This window comes from Rhincodon typus, chromosome 7 (genome assembly GCF_021869965.1).
Source record: "Rhincodon typus isolate 14 chromosome 7, sRhiTyp1.1, whole genome shotgun sequence".
Classification (NCBI taxonomy): Eukaryota; Metazoa; Chordata; class Chondrichthyes; order Orectolobiformes; family Rhincodontidae; genus Rhincodon; species Rhincodon typus.
In genome coordinates, this window is record NC_063338.1 from 74633473 (window position 1) to 74656444 (window position 22972).

The 22972-nt window shown below is 40.0% G+C and overlaps 1 protein-coding gene across 1 annotated transcript in view; it reads right to left on the bottom strand.

Moving 5' to 3' along the window:
• gtdc1 (glycosyltransferase-like domain containing 1) overlaps nucleotides 1-22972 on the bottom strand; it is a 226869-nt gene that overhangs the window by 190469 nt on the left and 13428 nt on the right. The window contains exon 3 of the mRNA XM_020512422.2: nucleotides 14630-14803. Within this exon, the coding sequence (XP_020368011.2) occupies nucleotides 14630-14803 (174 nt within the window). The remainder of the gene's footprint in view (nucleotides 1-14629; nucleotides 14804-22972) is intronic.

The following is a 22972-nucleotide window of genomic DNA, read 5'->3' on the forward strand; positions in this document are numbered from 1 at the left end:
CAAGTTGTCTTAGGAAAATTGGCCAAAACATCTGCATTTTCTTTATCAACAATTCATCCCCATATTCACCCCCTCTACCACCTGAGTAATTTGCATATGATTTATAGAGAGCACCGCAGCAACTCATCTAGCTAACTTTGAAAGGAACTCTCATATCCATGATCACTCAACAGCAACAAAATAATGAGAACACCATAATCTCCACCTTCTTTCCCAGTCAAAGTCATTGGGACTTGGAAGACATACTGCCTTTCTTTCCTGTAATCTGGACAAACGTTTGGTATTCCCAAAGTAAATATGACAACATCAGCAATGCAAGGATGATGCTTCACCAAAACTGCAAAGAAATTAAAGACAGACAATAAATATAGACCTATCAATGTCATCCACATTCCAATAACACAAAAATGCATATTGCAGGATGCCAAAGCACTTCTGACTGAAAATATCCTAAATACTCTTCAAATGAATTGTGTCATACAATAACTTCTTTAATCTGCATGGCACTGCTGTCAAATGTATACCATAGGAAAATGTCTGAAAATGTTTTTAAAGGCATCTAGTAAAATAAAGTAGTCTACTACATAGACCATGCACAGGTTGAGCTTTAAACAGTAAATTTCTAATGAAAAATTGCAGGTTTGACTTTTATGAAACAAATTTTAGAGCAGGGTAGAAATATACCAGTTCCCATCACCTCACTTTTACAGAGCTCCCAGATCAAAGACAGTTCCTACCAATCCTGCCCGCAAAACTAGTGCTGCAGGTGCCAGAAACACTTATAAATAAATAACAACCTCAATATAGACAGCTATTAAATTGAATTTAGCAACAGAAATTATCAATTTCATCAAAAACAAAAATCATGAATATACATTTATGCCATTCAGACAGATTTTCACAGTATCAGAAAAATGTTACTTATCACCAGAGCATACACTGAATGTGTAATAAAATAAATTTCCTAAATCATTGGATGACAATTTCCATTCGGATTTCATTCCAGATCTCTACAACCCATTCTCACAGGATTGCTAATTTTGGAGCCCATATGCTCTCCTCTTGATGAATATCTTTCTTTCTTTGATCATCTAGTGATTTTTTTTTTCTGCCATTCTTGCAGGGCTTGTTTAGAAACAAATCCAAAATTGTAAAAGGTTGGTTAAGCCACCAGTATTCTGTCGTGAGCAATAACATGATAGACAATTTTAATCAGAATGTCTCAGATGGGAAGATATTTTCCATTATGTAATCTTCCTGACTGGATACTCCAAACTTTCCTCAGCGATACTTTCTAACAACCTTTATCCATCCATCCTCTGTTGTGAACATGGATAGCTGCACCTTTTGACAGTTGTTTTGGGAGAATTTTCTGTCTAGAATATTAACATTGCCTTTATCCTGGACATATACAACAATAGAATTGTGAACAAAAACAGAAGTTGCTGGAAATGCTCAGCAGGTCTGGCAGCATTTGTTAAGAAAAAAATCAGAGTTAATGTTTCAGGTCCGGTGACTCTTCCTCAGAACAGGACAGAATAGTGAATCTGATCATTTTATGGCCAGTCATCATCACTAACAGTTTTCATAGAATCACAGAATCCCTACAGTGTGAAAGCAGGCCATTTGGCCCATCGAGTCCACACCGACTCTGCAAAGAGCATCCTATCTTCCTATCCTATAACCTTGCATTTCCCATGGCTAACCCTCCTAGCCTAACACATCCCTGGACACTATGGGCAATTTAGTATGGCCAATCTACCTAATCTGCACATCTTTGGACTGTGGGAGGAAACCAGAGCACACCCACTCAGAAAAGGGAAGAATGTGCAAACCCACACTGGCAGTCACCCGAGGGTGGAATTCAGCTCAGGTCTCTGGCGCTGTGAAGCAGCAGTGCTAACCACAGAGCAACCATGCTGCCCTAAATGTTAGCTTTGCTCTCATCCCATAGCTGATGCTGGATCTTTTATTTCTTTATTCATTAATGAGATGAGGGTATCACTGGCTAGGCAGCATTTATTGCCCATCCCTAATTGCCAAGAGGGCAGTTCCGAGTCAACCACATTGCTGTGGGTCTGGAGTCACATGAAGGCCAGACCAGGCAAGTTTCCTTCCCTAAAGGACATTAGTGAACCAGATTGTTGGAAAAACCTATCGACAATTGATTTAATGGTCACCATTAGATTCTGAATTCCAGATATTTTATTGAATTCAAATTCTACCATCTGCCGTGGCAAGCATTTGAACCCGGGTGCCCAGAACGTTATCGGAGTCTCTGGATTAACAGTCCAGTGATAATACCACTAGGCCATCGCCGCCCCGCCCCTGAGATTTGCCAGCAGTTTCTGATTTTGTGGATGCAGGAGATCTGAAACAAGTTTGTTTTATCACATTATCTGTGCACCTGTTCCAAAACAAGCTCACTACTCCAAGCATCATCATGAAAAGGATACCAGGAGTAAACACTTTAAGGATGACTTCAAACCTCCCTGAAGAAATATAATATCCTCACCGACTGGAAGGGATTCCAAGGCTAAGACTGGCCAAACCGGAGAAGCGGCATTTTCGAGGGGCCCAAACTTTGAGTGTTGCTGTGGATTATGGCAATCAGTAAGGGCAACATTGTGCATTGGGAGCAGGTTGATAGAAGATCCTTTTCCTTCCAAATAAGGTCCATTTTTCATATGCTTCCATTAATGCATCAATGCACACGTAAGGTGAACAATTTATATATATTTCAATGTCATTTATTTTGAAGTTTGGAATTTCAACATGAAAAGTTTTAATGATTACTTTGTCAGCACACTGACGGGCCCAGATGTAGCGTTGGAAGGAGAATGCAAAATCCTTATCAGCCCATCTCTTCAAACACCACTGATCTCCCTTTTGGTAGAGTGTGTGGATTCAGCATTGGACTGCTTAGTCATTTCAAGACGCAGGACTTTGGAGTGGAAGAAAACCACTGTTGATGCCAAAGGACTGCCCAATAAGAAGAAGCTGTGATTATGTGTCATAAAGTATGAACTTACACTCTTGACAACACTCATGGAAAATAGAAATTGAGCCAGAGCTCTGACAGTAATAAAAATGGCAGCGGCCAACAATTTTCTCTCAAACTTTGCTCACTGATTGACTGACTGACTAGCTAGCATGTTAAAATTTAGGAGTCTCATCCATGTTCCTGTTACAGGTCAAACTGTATCTGTTCTTTTCTCAGAAATTTGATTATACGCTGCTGAAGTGCGGTAAACATGTTATCAGGTTCTGCTGAGAGAAGCTGTGAAATCTTGGTCATCTTGGTTGCAGTACAAAATTGTTTCACTTCATAACATCTAATGATACATCATCCAGTACTGGCTTCAAAATCTTTAATGTCTAATTTTCTTGCTTTTTTCATCGTGAAGATTGGGATATATCCTTGAGAAATTGATAAGCCACTCTGGAAATTTTCATTGACTTCATTTGTAATTTTGTCTTCCAACTGTGACTACATGTTGACATGCACTGGTACACGAGCTGGGCAGATGCCTTCATAGAAGTACAATTTTATGATTCCATTAAGTTATGCACCAGAGTGAGTTTGACTTCAGCTGGAAGTAGTTGATAAGACAAGGGGTTTGACATTTTTGCTAAAAGTCAGTGATCAACACCGACAAAATATCAACCATTACTCAAATATATATGGTATACAAATGCAATAGATCCATTTTTGAGTCATTAAAATCACATAATATGTTTGGCCATACAAAGTGATTCTTGATATGGTTTCTCCATCAGGAAGGAAGTGATAAACTATATATTTTAGAAAGGAGATCACAGTATGCAGGAAAGTCCGGGACTGAGGGCACTAATTTAATGAATTGTAAGCCTTAAAAAATCCCATGTGATCAAGACAGGATTTTATTTTGATTTCGAACCAAATTTGGACCAGATTTATTTCCAGAATTTATCTCTTACACAACTGTACTAAAATAAAACAACCATGAAGAGTATATTACAACATCTGCTATTTGTATGTATGTGAACATGAATGCTTGCAAAGAAAGAGGGGAGGACAGAATGTTTTTCTGGCAAGCAGATACAGCGTTGAAAGTCAAGAATTAGTTATTTTGGAAATTGTTTCTAGTTTAGAGGCCTGTGTTTTTTTTTAATTGTAGTAGAAATTCACATTAAGAAAAAAATTAGATTTGTAAATATTTTCTAAACAGAAATGTTTGCACCCAGATATAGGCTAACTGTAGTTACTTTTGAAATGTACCATAGAAGCTTCACTTATAGTGGGATCAAGAAGTAAGAGGGATCATGTTGAGATGGGAGATTTTATAATCTCCAGTTTCAATCCAAAATCATGATACTTTAACTTTGTACTTTATCTTGTAAATGTTTAAAAGAGGAAGCTATCAAACTCTCATTCAGGACATACTAAATATTGAAAATATTTAATTTAGCAAATGGCTTGACCTATTAACATGTATGTGGACTTTGAGATTAAGATGATTTACAATAAAATGTTTAAACTTCTCATAGATCTTTTTCAAGTTTTCAACCCACACAATGTTATGTAAAAATGTTACAGTAATACGGCTACTCAAATGTCAGAAGTTTAAAATATTAGTAGCTGTCGATTTACTTTTTCCTTATAATGTCTATTCACAATGTTGGAGCAACGTCTGAAAACGAATGACCAACATATTGGTATTACCTTGTGGTAAAGTCTAGATTTTTAATCAACTGAAATCCAGAAGTCATGATTGATGTAGGCAGACCAACTTTCCCGGAGTTTGTTGAAAATCTTAATTAAACTTCTTCCTGTTTTAGAAATGGGGCAGAAATGGACTAAGACCCCCAATTAAGAGGCAACACAACAGAACTGGCTTTCCTTGCGCTTCATGGTCTGGAACTTTTTGCTTCTTACCCAACCTGGGAGTGGACCTGACACCAACACTGATCTCAATCTTTCCACTAAAACGGCAGCCACTCAAATTCTTTTTTTGACCTCCAGATGAGATGGTATTTTTAGTGGTTTCCACTCATCATACAATAGCTCACTCCCTCAACCCATTTGTCCTTCAAAACTCCAGCCCATCCCAAATGTTTCTTTCCTCTCCAAAGCATTCAAATATTTACTTTCCCAGAATTTTACCAGTCTTATCACAAGTCCATCACAAACAAAAATGTCTGCACTAACACCGTATTCCCCGAGTGCTGCAGTTATGGTGCATTTCTTCACCCTTCTTAGAATTGTGGCAATTAATCACATCATTCTCTACCATCTCAACTCGGCTGCCTAATGTGGTTCAATTCATATCTATCTAATTGGTGCCAAAATGTTTCCAACAATGACTTTTCTTCCCAATCAAACAACGGACGATCATGAGTTCAGCAAGAATCCATTCACTCATATCTTCCTTGTCTTTTTTCACCACAGGCAGTTCTTTGAGATTGAAGATGACTTGCTTCCACTCCAGATCACTGCATTCAGGAATGGCTGCTAAGTTCGGCGTATGATCTGCAGAAGACAATGCTTGGTATTAGGTGAACGTGTTGTTGAGAGCTTTTGTGTTTCCTCTGATCCCTCAATTTTGTCTCTGCGTATTCCCAAAGTACCTTAAATATGTCTGATACCTTTCTGAATGTTTACTTATTGCATTTTGGTTACATCGTCTGCAAACAAAAAAAAAATCAACATCCAGCTCTCTTGGCACCCTTACTATTTATGAGTTGTGAAACTGTTGGTCGAACAGCGAATTTTACATAGGTAGCAACTTCCTCACATGGCCTATTGGGGACACTGAAGCTAACTCCCACTGTTTTCATCGAAGACTCTATAACTTACTACCTTTTCCAGTAACTAAAACTGAAATTCACTAATTGGCAACCTCCTTGCTATACTAGTTATTCCTGAGCTGAGTTTCCGATCTGATGGCCCATCATCAGAAAGACAACAGCAACTACAACATGCATTTTTACAGGATATTTTTTGCAGAAAAACTTGATAAGGCATCAACAAATGCGGAATCGGACACAAGTTTAGGGCGGCACAGTGGCTCTGTGGTTAGCACTGCCGCCACACAGCGTCAAGGACCCAAGTTCGATTCCACCCTTGGGTGACTGTCTGTGTGGAGTTTGCACATTCTCTCCGTGGCTGCATGGGTTTCCTCCGGGTGCTCCGGTTTCTTCCCACAGTCCAAAGTTGTGCAGGCTAGGTGGATTGGCCATGCTAAATTACCCATAGTGTTCAGGGATGTGTAGATTAGGTGGTTATAGGGGGATAGGTCTGGGTGGGATGCTCTGAGGGTCGGTGTGGATTTGTTGGGCCGAAGGGCCTGTTTCCACACCATAGGGAATCTATGATCTAAAAAAGGAAGGCTTTAGAGGGAATGACAAAAAGCTTTGTCAGAGAAGTGTAAATTAAGGAGAAATGGTCAGTGAAGAGGCAGGACTGCTCAGATAAGGAACTTGAGAGGTGGAGCCCGTACAGGCTAAATGCATGGCCATTAACTGTAGATAAATGGGGAGTGGATGTATGGGAGTAAACTACAGAATTGTAATAGTGCTGGAAAGTGTTATAGAGTTAAGGAGGAATAAGGCTATAAAACAATTTAAACATGAGGATAAATATTCTGAATTGAAGCAACTGGGAATCAGGAAGTCAACATGAGTCAGCAAGGATAGATTCAATGGATAACTGGCATTATAATGGTGGGACTGAGAAGTTGTGAGTAGTTTCACTACAATCAATCCTTCTTGCTGGTATTAATTTATAGTACTGATATCATAAGGAATGGGGAAAGAATAATCTTCTTTGGTAGAAGATGGGTTCAATTTGATGATCAGTAAATAGGTTTATTACAAACTACTTGACAACTAGTTACATTACATCTCAGGTACACAATGATCAGTTGAGAGACATCAGGCTCAATTTAACATGAAGCTATGCGACTGAAACATTCTCACATAGCATCAGTAACAAACACAGAACAAGTTTGTTCCTCCCAGGATCAGTCCTTTATATTCTAATTGGCAGAGCCAATCTCGAAGTCAGGTTACCCCATCGGGTACTCAGTATCTTATATATTCAATATTGTTCCACTTAAGAGACTGTCAACTAATATTAAGTTCACAGAATTCAAAAAAAATCACCCTGTTGGGAGATTGGTTCAACGATAAAAGGAGTTTAGCTATAGTTATACAAAGCAGCAGGATATTGTGCATTGTTCTTGGCACTGTAACTTAGAACACCAAGGAAAGAGTGCAACACAAATTCAGCAAAATGCTACTCTGAGAGGTAGATTGAGAGGGGCTTATTCATAAACTAGGCATGAATTCATTGAAATATACAACATTAAGAATAGAATCCCTACAATGTGGAAATAGGCCATTCAGCCCATCAAGTCACACTGACCCTCCAAACAACATTCCATCCAGACACACCCTATCCTTGTAACCCACATTTCCCATGGCTAACCCACCTAGCCTGCATATCCCTGGACACTATGGGCAATTTAGCATGGCCAATCCACCTAACCTGCACATCTTTGGACCGTGGGAGGTAATCAGAGCACCCAGAGGAAACCCACACAGACAAGGGAAGAATGTGCAAACTCCACAGAGTCGCTCAAGGGTGGAATCGAATCCGGATCCCTGGCACTGAGAGGCAGCAGTGGTAACCACTGAATCACCATGTTGCCCTTGTGCAGCCCTCAATAAATATGAAAGGAATTGGTAAGATTGATGAAAGTATCTACAACAGGAAGTCACAACCTTAAAATCTGGACCAGGTCATTCAGGAGAAAACATTAGGAAACACTTCAGGAAAAGGGTCGGCGTAGTATCGAACTGTCTCTGGCAAATAATAATAGAGGCTGATTCATACAATAATTTTAAATCAGAGATTGACAGATTACTAGGAGTAAGGGATGGAAGGCAATTAGCAATCAAGGGATATCAGGCCATTTTAATCTAACACCTATCATAAATGGGAGCTGAAGAACTTCATTTATGGCGTAAAACATGGCAAATGGTCTCACTAGGTAACAAATATCAAAACACAACAAAGCAAATGGTCTCTCAAGTAGGTGGCACAAAGGACAGTCTGGTTGAAAATCAAACAGCATGTATCAGATAAAAAAACAGGCCCGAACTTTCAGGCCCAATTCTCTGTGATGTTTGCTTAATCACTGTCAGTTTTACTGGCACATCCAAACACAGAATCAACATTACAAGTTGCATCCAATAAGCTTTTGTCATGTGTTCTGCTCACAACAGATCAGACAGATATACTTAAATAACAATTGCATGGAAATATTCAACTTAAAAACAATTACAGCCATCAAATTTTGACAATGCCATCTGCTTGTAATTATGATGCCAGCTACAAAAACCATGAAAAATATTTCAAACTAATGTCATCACAAGTAATTTAATTCCTCAGCCATATAACTATTGTTCCGGTGTTGCACTGTCTCCACTAATGATTGCACACCAATCAAATCATCAAATCAGTAAGTCAGCACAGAAGACAAAACTGAAGAACTGCATTTGCCAGAAGTGCCAAATCAACAATCCATCTCAGCTCTTGCGGACAGCCATAGTCACACAACCTGGAAATGGATCCTTCAGTCCACACTGACCATGTTCCCAAACTGAACTAGTCCCACTTGTCTGTGTATGACCCAGATTCCTCCAAATCCTTCCTATTGATAAACTTACCCAGATGTCTTTTAGATGCTGTAACTGTACCTGCCTCTACCATTTCCTCGGGCATTGCATTACACAAAGGACTGTGTAAAAAAAGTTGCCCCTCAGATCCTTTTTAAAACTTTCTCCTTTCACTTTACAAATCTGCCACCTGGTTTTGAACTCCTCCACCCTAAGGTAAAGACCCTTGCTAGTCACCTTATTCATGTTCCTCATGATGACTTTATAAGCCTCTATAAGGTCACCCCCTTAGCTTACTACCTCCAGTGAGAAAAGTCTTACCCTGTTTTTATAACTCAAATCCTCCATTCCCGGCAACATCCTGGTAAGTCTTTTCCAAACCCTCTCCAATTGAAAAATGCCCATCCTCTAGCAGTGTGACCAGAACTGCACACAGTGTTCCATAAGAAGCCTCACCAATGTCAAGAAATGACTACATACACCAGATTTGAAAAGCAATGGGTACTAACAACATCTCAGCTATGGTAGTGAAGACTCGTACTAAAACTAGTGACACTTTAAGCTGGCAATCATGGCACTGACTTCCAGTTCTATAAGTCGCTGCTGCGCAAGAACCTGAGGCTCATGCAGCCAGTGGGAACAACGAACACCAGCACCAACAAATCCCTCTCCAAGTCACACCACCCTTAAATCACTGAGCCTATATAATTGTTGTAAGAAAATCCTGAAACTTCCTTTCTAACAGCACTGTGTTTGTACCTACATATGTGAATTGTAGTAGCTCAAGGTAGTGGCTAATCACCTTGCCAAAGGCAATTAGGCATGATTAATGGTGGCAGTAACTCTCATGCTCCATGAATCTATACAAAAAACCCTCAAAATTCATATCTTTAAAAAATATATGCGTGCAAACATGGCTGTGTGTACAATAATATGAAATGAATAGCTGTTTTCTTAATGATCCTAAGGAGGTAAGTCAATTTTAGGGATTCAGTGATCATAATTTCCCTGACATCTCTTGCAGCTAAATTATTAATATTAATTCGTCATAATTCACGGGCAGCCAATGCTAGGTTTCTAAGAATGTCCTTTTTAACCTCTTTGCAGACAGTGCATATCAGGACAATAGTGCTTACTGATGTTGGTATTTATACCATCAACTCAGCCATTCTGATCTTAATGGCTTACAGAATGCCCTTTCTAGTTCAGACAGTATGGGACCAAAACATTTGCAGAAGTAATACCTTTGTCATGGAGCTGCCAGATACATGGGATATATTTCTCAAGAATCCTGATTTCTGTACAAAAAAATCCTGCTCTTGTTCAAGATAGTATTTTTTTTGTGCAAGAGAAATATGGGTATTTTTTAATTACTTCCTAGAGAGCCTATTTAGAAACAATAAATATGATACAAGGAAATAATTAAAGTTTTGTTTTAGCTCGGGTAGGGAATTCTTTATGAGGAATCCTTTTCTAAAACTAAAATTCAATCCTTTTTTATCTGTCAATTTACTCTTCTGATGACACAGCACCTTTGTTGAGTTACAGATCTGTGCTCAAGTAGATCTTATACAGCTGTTGATTCATATCTTATCAAGTACAGGGATCTTCTGCAGAACAGCAATTTTCATCAGGTTTTCATTCCACATGAACCTTTCCATGCCACTGTGTTACTCCATGTTTCCCATCAGCTCTTCCAGAAATCCTGAGCACAGCATCTACTGAAGAGATCCACCATGTCACTTCAATGAGATGAGACTGGCAGCTCATAAATGCAACTCCTTTTGCACTAGCTGCTGTGACGCAAGTTTAAAGATACAGTATGCATGCTAGTCATTGAGTCAATAGATGAATATTAGTCAACAAGTCAATGTCAGTGAACAGGAGAATGGCTAAGTAGATAAATGAGTAAACAAGTGGGGTGCGAGAGGTAGCGAATAAGGAGGGCAGGTATGTGGGTGAGTAAAAAGGTGGGTAAGGAGTAGTCAGGCTGTATCAGGACAGGTAGTCAGGTCAGGGTCAGGGAAGGTGGGAGTAATCAGTTCTGGGGCTAGTCAGGTAGGCTTAGAGGGCCAGTCAGATGGTCAGGAGTGATCATGACTGGTTGGGGATGGCAATGTGCTCTCAGGTCAGGAACTTCCTCAACTTGGGTAGGGAATTAATCAGGTCTAGTTTTCAGGGTAGCTGTGTGGTCAAGCATTACAACAGCTGGAGAAATAGACTACTCGGTTTGGCAGAGATAATCAGGTCGGGAATTGGGCAGGTCAAGAGGAGAGGTCAGCTCAAGGGTGAGTCAGATCAGGGATTAGTGAAATCAGGTTGGGATGGGCAGTTAGCTGGTGGGGGTAATCATGACTGGTTGTGGAAGGGTAGTCAGGTGGGGACTAGTCAAGTTCAGTGGTGGAAGGAAATCTAGTCAACAGGTTCGTCAGGGAGGGATCACGGGGTAGTGTGGTTGGCATTGAGTTGTGTTGTCGATTCAGTGGAGGACGGGTAGTTGGGGGGCTCAAGATTGGAGGCAATAGTCGTGACTGAGAGGCTTCAGTACAATAACTGCTCAGGAGTTAGTCAAACGTTTAATATGATTAATATTGTCAATATTTAACAACCTAGTTAAGCAACTAAAGATTGGTCCAGAACCTACCTCTGAGTCAGAGGTAGGCAATTCCCATGAAGATCAATAAGGTAAGACTTCTATAGGGTCCCAAACACATTTTCAGTTACATTTCCAGTCTTTGATGATCTAGAGACCAAACTATCTGAGACAATGAGTTTCTTCAACATATTCGCATTCACATGCTTTCAATACTATCACTGACTAGATGGATCCACGATAATTTTCCTTCCTAAGCCAAGAATACCGACATCAGCTATGGCCAAGGTTTGCTAACTCAGGAAAAACATGACATAAAATCTGAGATCTTCTTTATTGCATGTTTTAGCAACACAGCAGGCAGTGTCTTCATCTACTAAATCTTTATCTGTCCTAATCCCAGTAGAACACATTAGTTTAAAATACACAAACCTGTTACCATTATAATCTTAATCCTGCTCACAAAGAAGGAAAAACATTCTATCCAATGAGCACTGAAAATAGAAACTACTAGTCTGTTAACATTGAAACTATATGTAATAAGTTACAAAACAAATAGTTTAAGCAAAAAACACACAGTTATAATTTTGGAAGTTAGTTGCACTTCCCAGATGTTGAAGTTTCACTGTTAGCAGTTGCAATTAAGATCAAGACTTAAAGAGAATGGAGAGATTTTCCAGTCAAGATCGGAAACCCTAAGAAATTTTTTTTTTTTTTTTTTTAAGAAACACAGCATACGTTTTGATTAGGATGCCTGTAAGTTTCCTGGACAGGAATCTTCTGTTGCAAACCAACAGGGACCAAGTTAAAAATGATTGCATCCAGCAATGTAGTAGATCAGCATGGAAACCATATCATCTTTTCCAGCTGTAAATGTGCCATATTCTGCAGTTTAAATGTCCTGCATAGCTTGACAGCTACTCTCAACAGCACCAGTGAGAAAGGAGGGGTTAGGGTGCCAGGTGGTCAGGAGTTATCATTGCAGATGGGTGAGGATGTAGGGGGACAGGTAGATAAGAGGGGTAAGGTGAAGGTGCCAGTTGGGTGAGAGGAGTAAAATGCCGTAAGTGGGAGGCAGTGGCAAGTTGGTTAGAGGGTGCAGGTAGATGGTCAGTTAAGTGGATCAGCTCTTAAGGTGGGTCAGGGAAGAGTTGTTGGTGCCCGGCCCAGAACAGTGGGTGAAGGAGTTCTCCAGTCCATTGGGTGTTGGACAGGGGATGTTGTTGGGTTGGGAAGTGGGTGAGAGCTTGGGGCCAGTATCTTAGGGGAAGAAAGCGCTGGGTCCAAGAGAATCAGATCAGGGAGGCAGCATTGGAACCCGAGGGTTGATCTCGTGTCCAGTGGTGTCAGAGATTGTTGTCGAGCTGTTATTGTTGTAGGGGTGGATAGGTCGTCAGTATTGACAGTGTTTCAATTTAACAGTTATTTTTGTGATTCATTCACATCATGTGGTGTCACTGGCTCAGGCAGCATTTATTGCCCATCCCTAATTGCCCAGAGGGCAATTAAGAGTCAACTACATTGTCATGGGTCTGGAGTCACATGTAGTCAGTACAGTATTACAGAATGCTTTTAATCTTCTAACTTTTCCAGGTAACTGTTCAGCTTAATTGAGTCAGAACATTTCAGAATTTCCAACTCTAACAGATGCAACTTTTCCAGATGCCAAGAATTACCCAAGGAAATTTCAGTTTCCTAAGCAATCTCTGTGAAGTCAGCGGTTGTTAGGATTTCGGCATGGTCCCATTGTGGAACTCCATCTGACCCGCAGAATCAACTGTCTACCCATTGAATTTCTGGGCTAATGCTTTAATTGCATCTTTCAAACTAGTCGCCATGATGTTCAGAGTCTTTCATGCCCAATCTGGAGATTTTCAAAAGCAGTTAAATTGTAATAAGAGGAGTTTCAAAGGGAACTTACAACAACAGGCTCATGATGCACCTACAGGTTCAGCTGATCAACTCCCTGATGCAACTCCCATATTATCCAGTGCTGATGTTCAATGGCTTTTCATTTTAAAAACAAGTGCTTTAAACTCTGGTATGATAACCTATTTTTATTCATAAATTCTTGAGCTGAATATTCATCTTTGATTCAATTATTTCAATGTCAACTTCTTTTACATAGATATCAACACCAAGAAAGCTAAATGAACAGATTAAAATATAAGCTCTCATTTTGGAAAGAAAGCTCTCATTTTGACCGATGTCACCTTATATGTGGAACGTTTCGGCAGGTGTAGATGAATGTCATTAGATAATAGAAAATATGCAAATATACCACAATCTCAGTTTTGATATGTACAATCAAATAATTCCATTACTGTACAGTAATGACTTAAGCAGCTTATAATTACTAAAACAAACTGGGCTAATAATACTTTACTGTTCACAGTGAGATAAATGAGCTCTTCTATACTGTTATCACAAATGCAGTTTAAATAGCATGCCGTGCTCACGCATGGAATAAGAAAGTGAGTTGAAAGTGAGCTTCCATTATAATCTTTATTGTATTGATGGTGACAAATGATAGACCGTTAGAATGAGCATTTAATGTTTTTGTACCTATAAAGGAAAAAATTGAATATTAATGCGGTCAATCATAATGTCATTTGTGAAACATTATATACTCCCTTCTCATTCTGCATATTTTCAGGGGAAGGGGGAGCGATCATATTTTGTGCATCAATAGTTTAATTCAGTTTTTGCACTAGTTATCAATCAGTGTCATAGTTGCGGCTGATCTCAAGTTCTTATTTGATTACAATATTATTATGCAGTCTGCTTTTTTTATAAAAGAAAATCTAGTGAGGCAACACAGACTAGAAGATAGCCAAAATCTTTTCATTTAAAAAAATGTGTTGCAACTCTTCCCCTGTTTCTCTGAACATAAGCTTAATAACTACACAAGAAAATATTATCGTCGGGTAGTGCAAGCTCTTGTTTAAAACTTCTTATCATCACCGTAACATCGACAAAAATGGCAAAATCTTACAATATAAGCAAACATTGTCAAGGGTTAAACACCTTTATCCAATCATCAATGATTTTGCACTATTCGTGAATTTGGCATTCTGAGTTATTAGTTTGTATAAGAAAAAAATGCTCTTCCAAATTACAACAGAAAAGAAATGATTCTCCAAAATATGATACAACTTTTCAAAAAGTGCTCTACACTTTTTCAATGTTTCATTAATAACCATACATACTCATCAATTGACTTAGTTACGTTGGATCAGTTCTTGTTTTGGGCACAGCAAACTACCACCAATGAAAATAAGCATGGAAACACAAAGCCAAAACAAATAAAATTACTGTACTCATGTCAGCTCTTTAGTGAACTTTAAATATCAGCTTGTCCTGGCTACTAACCTGGCAATGTCAGGAAACTTGATTGGAAAATACAGCACCTGGCACTTGGGCCTGATGAGTTTCTCAAGTTCTCTGGGTCGATGATCAGGAATTAGCTTCATGAAAGAGCCAATGGACATCAGGAATGATTCCATATTAAATGCTGAATTGAACACGATCACATCAGCCACCAAGCTGAAAATAGAGAAATTATACTGTTAAAACAAAACATTTTTATCTTGTGCTTGTCATTTGATCCCTCGTCCAATTTGTAAGAGAAAATATTTTCTTAAAATGTAAACCTTCACTGTTGATTGTTAATACCAAAGTTACTTATATTTACATCACCCTGTGGTTTCCACATATGCCCTTAACCTATAAACTACACGACTCTACTTTGATATCATAAGCATAAGCCAGATACTTTGGTCAGACTGATTGCTGTAAGCAATTTAGTTATGGTTTGGAGGCATTCTCAATCCACTTCAGCAGTTATCAGATGGACGCTGACTTAGAAAAAAGAATTCTGCTCGTAGTTCACCTGTGCCATTTTGTTCAGGTCAGGATTATTACTGAAGACTGTGTCTCAACACACCTATTTCTGAATAAACAGCCATACACCACCTACATCAGTTGTTGCTCACCATCTCTTGGCTGCAGAAGCTCAGAAATCAACCAAAATTATGTTTCTATCTGTCAAGTACTGGAAATTGTTAGATTTTATTGTAATTCATTCCTGAACTTTTGAATCAGTGACCTTGTCCTGCCAAGATATACTGAAAATACCTCTGAGACAGTGAATTTGCAAACCATTCAGTGTTTTCTCCTACCTAGCACACATTATTCAGTCTCATCACCATAGAAGAGAACACTGAGGAGGCAGGTTTGTTAGATGCTTCAGTTTGATTTTCTCAGTCAGTTTGTTCTTGTTCCATATACACTTACTTGGACATAGTTGCTGCAGCTTTTGAGATGTGCATTGTTTTCAATATCAAGATTGCTGGCGATTGTGAGCCTAGATATGAGAAGCTATAACCAACCGCCAGGATCACATTGTCAATGCTGACAGAAGGCAGTACGGCAACACCCCAGGCATTTGTTTTCCTGACGCTGATGGTCAAATCTAACTCTTTGTCGACATGAGAAAGTTATCCATTTGTCAGTTCAGGTATTCTTTACTGTAGAAAGCTATTGCAAGATAATCAATAAAGAGCAACTCTCTGATGAGTATTTTACAAGGCTTTCTGCGAATTCTTGTATATACGTAGATACCTTCTGTAGATGTCATGAAAGTATATGACCACAGCACAGAAAAGAATACACCAAAACATATCAGAACCAGTACACAACACCATTTGACCTCAGTGGGTGATGGCAAAGTCAAGCCCCTCTCAGAACAGGTATGAAGTCTCCCTAATGAAGTAGTGAAATGGGGTGTTGGAGAATGAATAATCATGAGATTAATTGATGTTCTTTGATTTGAGAAATGAATGGAGAAAACACATTCAGAACCAGAAGCTGCCAAGAACTGCAGATGCTGGAGTCCGAATCAACTTAGTGTGGAGCTGGAGGAACACAGCAGGTCAGGCAGCATCAAAGGAGTAGGAAAGTCGATGTTTCGGGTCGGGACCTGAAGAAGGGTCTAGTTCTAGTTGATTGTATCATTGAGATTCATGAGATTCTTAGTGAACCCTAACCTTGTTCAATCACAGATGTCTTCCAAATGTTAGTAATCAGCTGCTAATCCTCTGTCAAACCCATATGCATGGTTCTGCCTTTCTGCCTTTCTAGCTTTCCAATCTTTTTATTTCATTTGTTAGCCTGGTCCATTGACACGGTGAGCAGAGACTTCAAACATCCATTGAAGCAGATGAACTGTGATGCGTCAACTTGAAGTGAGTGATCACTGACCAGTGGGATACAATAGTCCTTACCACTGGAGTCAGCCTGTTATATCCATTCTCTATGCCAGTCAAGTTGGGCTTATCAATTGTGTTGTGTTGCAATAATTCCCTACAGCTAAATTGGACAGTCCTCTCCAGGGAGCAGATCTGACCAAAGTTTATGCACATCCTGGGCTCCACAAATATCTCAGTACCCTCTTGACCTCTCTGGTTGAGTCCAAAGAAATTAAAAAACCGTAGGCTTAGCACCAAGTTGGTTGCAAGAATTACCTCAAGGGAGTCGATTTCTCAGTGACAAAGATAGATATAGATAGACAAAGCAGGAAAGATAAGAAGATGGTGGACATTGCCACTGACGCCTAAGAGACAGTCACTGATGGCCATTATCTCCAGAGGCTGATTGCTTGATAAGGCAATTGAAGAAGCAAGCATAAACAAAAAGCTCAACTGGCCAAGTAGTAAGGCCCAGATAAAACTGCAGATAGCGAGGCAAAACAGAGGCCAGTAAATAGTGCATCTTCTCAGCCCATGATCTTCTACTCCTGCAAATACAGCAGAGACTGTCATTTTAGAGGAGGAGTCCTGAGCCACCCCAGGTATGCTTAACTTATCAAGTTGACCACCTTGGCAAAAACAGTCAGTCAGTCAGTTAGTAGTACTTAGTTAATACACTTGATTGGCATTTTATTCATATAGTTTAATTCAAAGCTATCAAACAACAGTAATACAGGCAGTGATAGTAGGAATTGCAGATGCTGGAGTATCCGAGACAACAAGGTACAGAGCTGGATGAACACAGCAGGCTAAGCAGCATCATACGAGCATCTGATGAAGGGTCTAGGCCCGAAACGTCAGCCTTTCTGCTCCTATGATGCTGCTTAGCCTGCTGTGTTCATCCAGCTCTGCACCTTGTTGTCTCAGTAATACAGGCAGTACAGGTTTCTGCTATTGTTATGAAGGCTCATAATCTACTATTATTTGAGAATTTGGGTCCTAATATTAAGAATTATTTTAGTCTTCGGTTCTGTGAAGATCTGACCTTGTCTAAAAAATGGGTCAGAATGGCACTTTGAACAGAGTTCAATACAGCACTTACAGAAGTCATGTGATTTCAGCTAAATGACCAGCAACCTACCTGGGGACATTACTGTTAAGGAATTTGCTGATTTGAGTTTTACGTTTTACAACCAGAAAGCGAGAAGGGATCAGAGGCAGGTTTATGCATGGGGAAGAGGCCAATAACAGCAGAGATGGTCTTATTAGCTGACACCAAGCAGTCAGGTCTGGGAAGAAGTCTGCACGCCAGTGAGAAGAAAACTCAAGAAACACAAGGCTGCTGAAGACACAAATTTTAGAGAGCCGATGCTATCTAATAGTCACAAAAACAGAAGTTGTTGGAAAAGTTCAGCAGGTCTGGCAGCATCTGTGAAAAGAAACCAGTTAATGTTTCGGGTCCGGTGACCCTTCCTCTGAACATAACAGTCAGCAAAGTGAACTTTATTTTCAGGGCTTGGGAGAGACATCAATTGTGTCAAATAGCATCAGGTAAATGCTGATAGGAAACAGATTACAGCCGTGCCAGCCATAGGTGCCCTCAAGAAGGTGGAATTGAGCTGCCTTCTTGAACCACTATGTGGGTAGACCCACTATGGCATTTGGGAAAGAATTCCAGGATTTTGACCCTGCAATACTGAAGAAGCAGTGATATATTTCCAGGTCCGGATGGGGAGTGCCTTAGAGGGGAACGTTTGGTCGTGTTGTTCTTAAATGGTCCTGGTCTTTCCGGGTGGAAGCGGTCACGGGTTTGGAAAGTGCTATCTGAAGAGCCATTGTGAATTCTTGCATTGCATCTTCCAGAAGCCTGCTGCAACTGACCTTTGGTGGTACAGGGAGTGAATAATTGTGGGTGTGGTGCTAATCAATTGGGCTACTTTGTCCTGGATGATGTTAAGCTTCTTTAGTATTGCTAGAGTTGTACTCACCCTAGTAAATGGGAAGCATTCCACCGGACTCCTAACTTGTGCCTTGTAGATGGCTGACAGGCTTTAGGGAGAAAGTAAGTGAGTTGCATGCTACAGGATTCCTAGCCTCTGATCCGCTCTTGTAGCAACTGTGTTTATGTGGTTAAAGCAGTTCAGCTTCTAGTCATTAGTAACTCCCAAGATGTTGATAGTGGGGATTCAGTGATGGTAATGCAATTGAATGTTGAGGGATGATGGTTAGATTCTCTCTTGTTGGAGATGGCCATTGCCTGGCATTTGTAATGGTATGAACACTCCTGCCACTTTTCAGCCTGGCGTAACAGCAAGGGGTATTTCAGTGTCTGAGGAGTCAGAAACGGAACTGAATTGTGTGATCATCAGTGAACATCCCCACTTCTGACAATGTAGTGGATGGAAGATCATTGATGGGGCAGCTGAAGATGTCTGAGCTGTGGACGCTGCCCTGAGGAATGCCTGCAGAGATGTCTTGGAACTGAGATGACCTCCAATAACCACAACTATCTTTCTTAATGCAATGCCAGGTATAACTCCAACCAGCAGAGTGTCTTTCTCCTTATTCACACTGATTCCAGTTTTGCTAGGGTTCCTGGTGCCACACTTAGTCAAATGCAACCTTGATGTCAAGGGTCTCTGGAGTTCAGCTCTTTTATCCATGTTTGAACCAAAGTTGTATTGAGGTCTGAAACTGAACTGCCCTGGCAGAACCCAAACTGAGTGTCAGCGAGCACACTACTGTTAATCAAGTGCTGCTTGATAGTACTATTGACAATATCTTTGATCACTTTGCTGATGATTAAGAGCAAACTGACATGGTGGTAATTGGCCAGCTTTTTGTGCATTATCATTCTGAGGGTTGGCAATGCGGTAATGATAGGAGATTTCCTTGACCATGTTTTACTTGATGCCATTCAAGTTCATGGTACTGGAATCCCTTCCAACAGTACACCACTTTACTGTCACCTCTGCCACACCTTTCCTGCTGGTGTCGCAGGAGATAGTGGGGTCTGGCACATTATCTGTAAGGGAAGGTATGATTATCTGTAAGGTATAATTCTGTAAGCATGGTTACATCAGGCTGTTGCTTGACAAGTTCAGGCAGTTTTGGCACTAGCCCCTAGATGTTCATAAGGAGGATATTGCAAGGTCTGTTATTTGCTATTGCTGTTTCCAGTGCCCAGATTGATGCTAGGTGGTCTGTCTGGTTTAATTTCTTTACTGAGCCTTTCTTTTGAGATTGTTACAACTGATTGGCTTGCCAGGCCATTTCAGAGAACAATCAAGAGATTTTTAACTGAATTTTAATTCTATCCTCTACCTTGCTGGGATTCAAACCCAAGTCCCCAGAACATTACCTGGGTGTCTGGATTCTAGAGATAATACCAGAAGGCCATCTCCTCCTCCCAGGTCCACAATCAACCAGCCACCACTTTTATATATCTTTTGGAGTTTCCACAACTCTGCACTAACTTAAGCTTGGAGATTTCCCTCATTGCACTCCACACTGCTCGAAAGTTTTAGAAAAGCAGAAGCAAAAATAGTGCATCAGACTTAGGAATTTATAGAACATTAAGAGACATTGGGGGAAACTAAGGAAATAACATTTCATGCAGACAGCTTCAGCAATGGATGTGAAGACAGTGCTAGTTGTAACAGCATTGTCTGATAAGAAGTGCAGCTATTAAGATACAAGAAAATAGCTAATATCTAGAATTAGGAGATGGAAAGAATTGCAAATTTTAGGCAAAAAAAAACAAGGTTTTTATTGCCCAGTGAAGGAATGGAAGGGATTAAGTTGCAGTGATTCACTCATTGCAATGTGAGAATGCAGACTATCTGCCCTGAAGATTGAAGAAAATTAATGAACTACAATAGAATCATCAACTAAATGAAGGCTTAAAAATGAGTAAAGCAGATCATTGATATGAAGAATGAACATAATGAGAAAAAGAAGCAAGGCATGGGAAACTTCTATGTTAATGATAATTTTTTGAGATGTTGTTACTTTTAAACAGAGGTACTTCATAGCAAGTCTCTCCTTGGTCCATCACTGTGCTGATATTTTATGGACAGTGCACATTGCGAGCAGGAAAGCTTCACTCACTGTCTGGAGAGCTCACAATACTGTTTTACACTCTTCTTAATAAGGTGGACTGTATCAATGTAAAGCTCAAAGAATGACAAAAGAGATGGAAGAAAGATTTTAATACAGGCTCCCTGTGAACGGTCCTTTCTTTTAACTTTAATTCCATTTTAATCACAGTTGGTCAGGAGATTACTTCAGCAGATATATTGCTGCTTGACAGATGTTCTGATATAGGGAAACAGAGTTCAAAGATCCTTTGTTACATAACATAACTGAATCCTGAAATATGCAAATTTAGTTTGCCAAGCAGTCTTATACCTCAGCCCGAGTTTCTCGAAAATGCAGGTAAAAGAAAGAAATTTTCAAACCCTTGATCCAAAGGGTATTTCAATGCTTTTTAAACTATTCCTTCTCAATGAAAGTAGCAAATTACCATACGTACAGGCAAAGGGAACAAAGGGATATGAGAGCATGGTTTTAAAAAAAGTCGCATTTGAGCGCTGGCATTAACCATTTCAGCTAATTACATGGCTCTGAAGAATCCATAGAAACATTAGTTTTTAGAAAAAAAGTCATTAATTTATTGTGCTTTTAATTTTCTATTTGTGTACTGATTATTGCCAGGTGAATGTGCCTTAAACCTGTTATCTCTGGATTACTATCTGAGCCACGAGCAAATTAGCACAGGGCCAACAAGATTAAAGAGGCAAAAGCATGGCTCAAAGATTGGTGTGGGAGAAACAGATTTGAATTCTATCAATTGGCATCAGTACGAGGGAAGGAGAAGTTGTTCTAATGGGACAGGCTCTACCTGAAACATAAATGAAAACCAAAAGAACTGCGGATGCTGTAAATCAGGAACAAAAACAAAGTTGCTGGAAAAGCTCAGCAGGTTAACGTTTCTGGTCTGGTGACCCTTCCTCAGAACTGATGGTGTCCGTTCTGAGGAAGGATCACCAGACCCGAAACGTTAACTCTGCTTTCTCCTCCACAGATGCTGCCAGACCTGCTGAGCTTTTCCAGCAACTTTGTTTTTGTTTCCACCTGAAACATGCTGGGACCAGGGCTGTGGATAGGGCATTAAATTAAATTGGGTGGGGGTGGGGAGAGGAGGTTAGTACAGATTGAAATTGGCAGGTGTGATGTTGCAGTTAGGGGATCAGGGCGGGGTACTAAATATCCAAGGATTCACATCTAAGGAGAACAGGCAGACGGACAGAGGAGGCAGGGTTGCCTTGTTACTCACGAATGAAATTAAATCAGTAGCATGAAGTGATATAGAGTTGGAAAGCACAGAATCTGTGATAGTATAGTTGAGGAACTGCAAAGGAAAAAAAATCATGATGGGACTTGTGTACAGGCCTCCTAGCAGTAGTCAGGATGTAGAAAAGGAAATGAATCAGGAGATAGAAAAAGAATGTAAGAAGGACACTCCTACAATAATTATGGGAGACCTCAATAAGCAGGTGGACTAGGAAAATCAGGTTGGTAGCAGATCTCAAGAAAAGAGATTTGTCAAACGTCTACAAGATGTTTTTTTTTGGAGCAGCTTGTGGTACAACCGTCTTGGGAACAGACAATTCTGGACTTGATGTGTAATGAGGCAGACTTGATTAGAGAGCTGAAGGTCAAGAAACCCCTCGGGGGCAGTGACCATGGTATGGCAGAATTCACCTTCCTGTTTGAGAGGGAGAAGAATGAATCAGATATAATGGTATTACAATTGAGGAAAGTTAACTACAAAGACATGAGGGAGGAGTTAGTCAGAATTCATTGGAAGGGAAGCCAAACAGGGAAGATGGTGCAGCAACAATGGCAATGGGTTTCTAGGACTAATTCAGGAGGCATGGTATGAATTCTCCCCAACGAAGAAGAAAACATTAATGGAGGATGAGGCAACCATGGCTAACAAGGCGAGTCAGTGATAGCATAAAAGGAAAAGAAAAAACATATAATGTGTTGAAGATTGGGAAACCTTTAAAAAACAGCAGAAAATAAGTTAACATGCAATAAGGAGGGAGAAGATGAAAAATGAGAATAAGCTAAAGTAGCAAAGAAAGTAGCTTGCAAGAGTCTTTTTTTTAAAGATATCTAAAAGGCAAGAGTGAACATTAGACTGCTGGAAAAGTACTGGGAACCAAGAAATGGCAGAGGAACTGAATTGGTATTCTGCATCAGTTTTCATATTGGAAGATAGCAGGAACGTATCAAAACTTCATGACAGTTGCGGGCAGAGGCGAGTGTAGTGACCATCACTACGGAGAAGGTGCTGGGGAAGCTGAAAAGTCTGAAGGCAGATAAATCACCCAGACGGGATGGACTACACCTCAGAGTTCTGAAGTAGATAGCTGAGCAGATCGTAGAGGCATTGGTG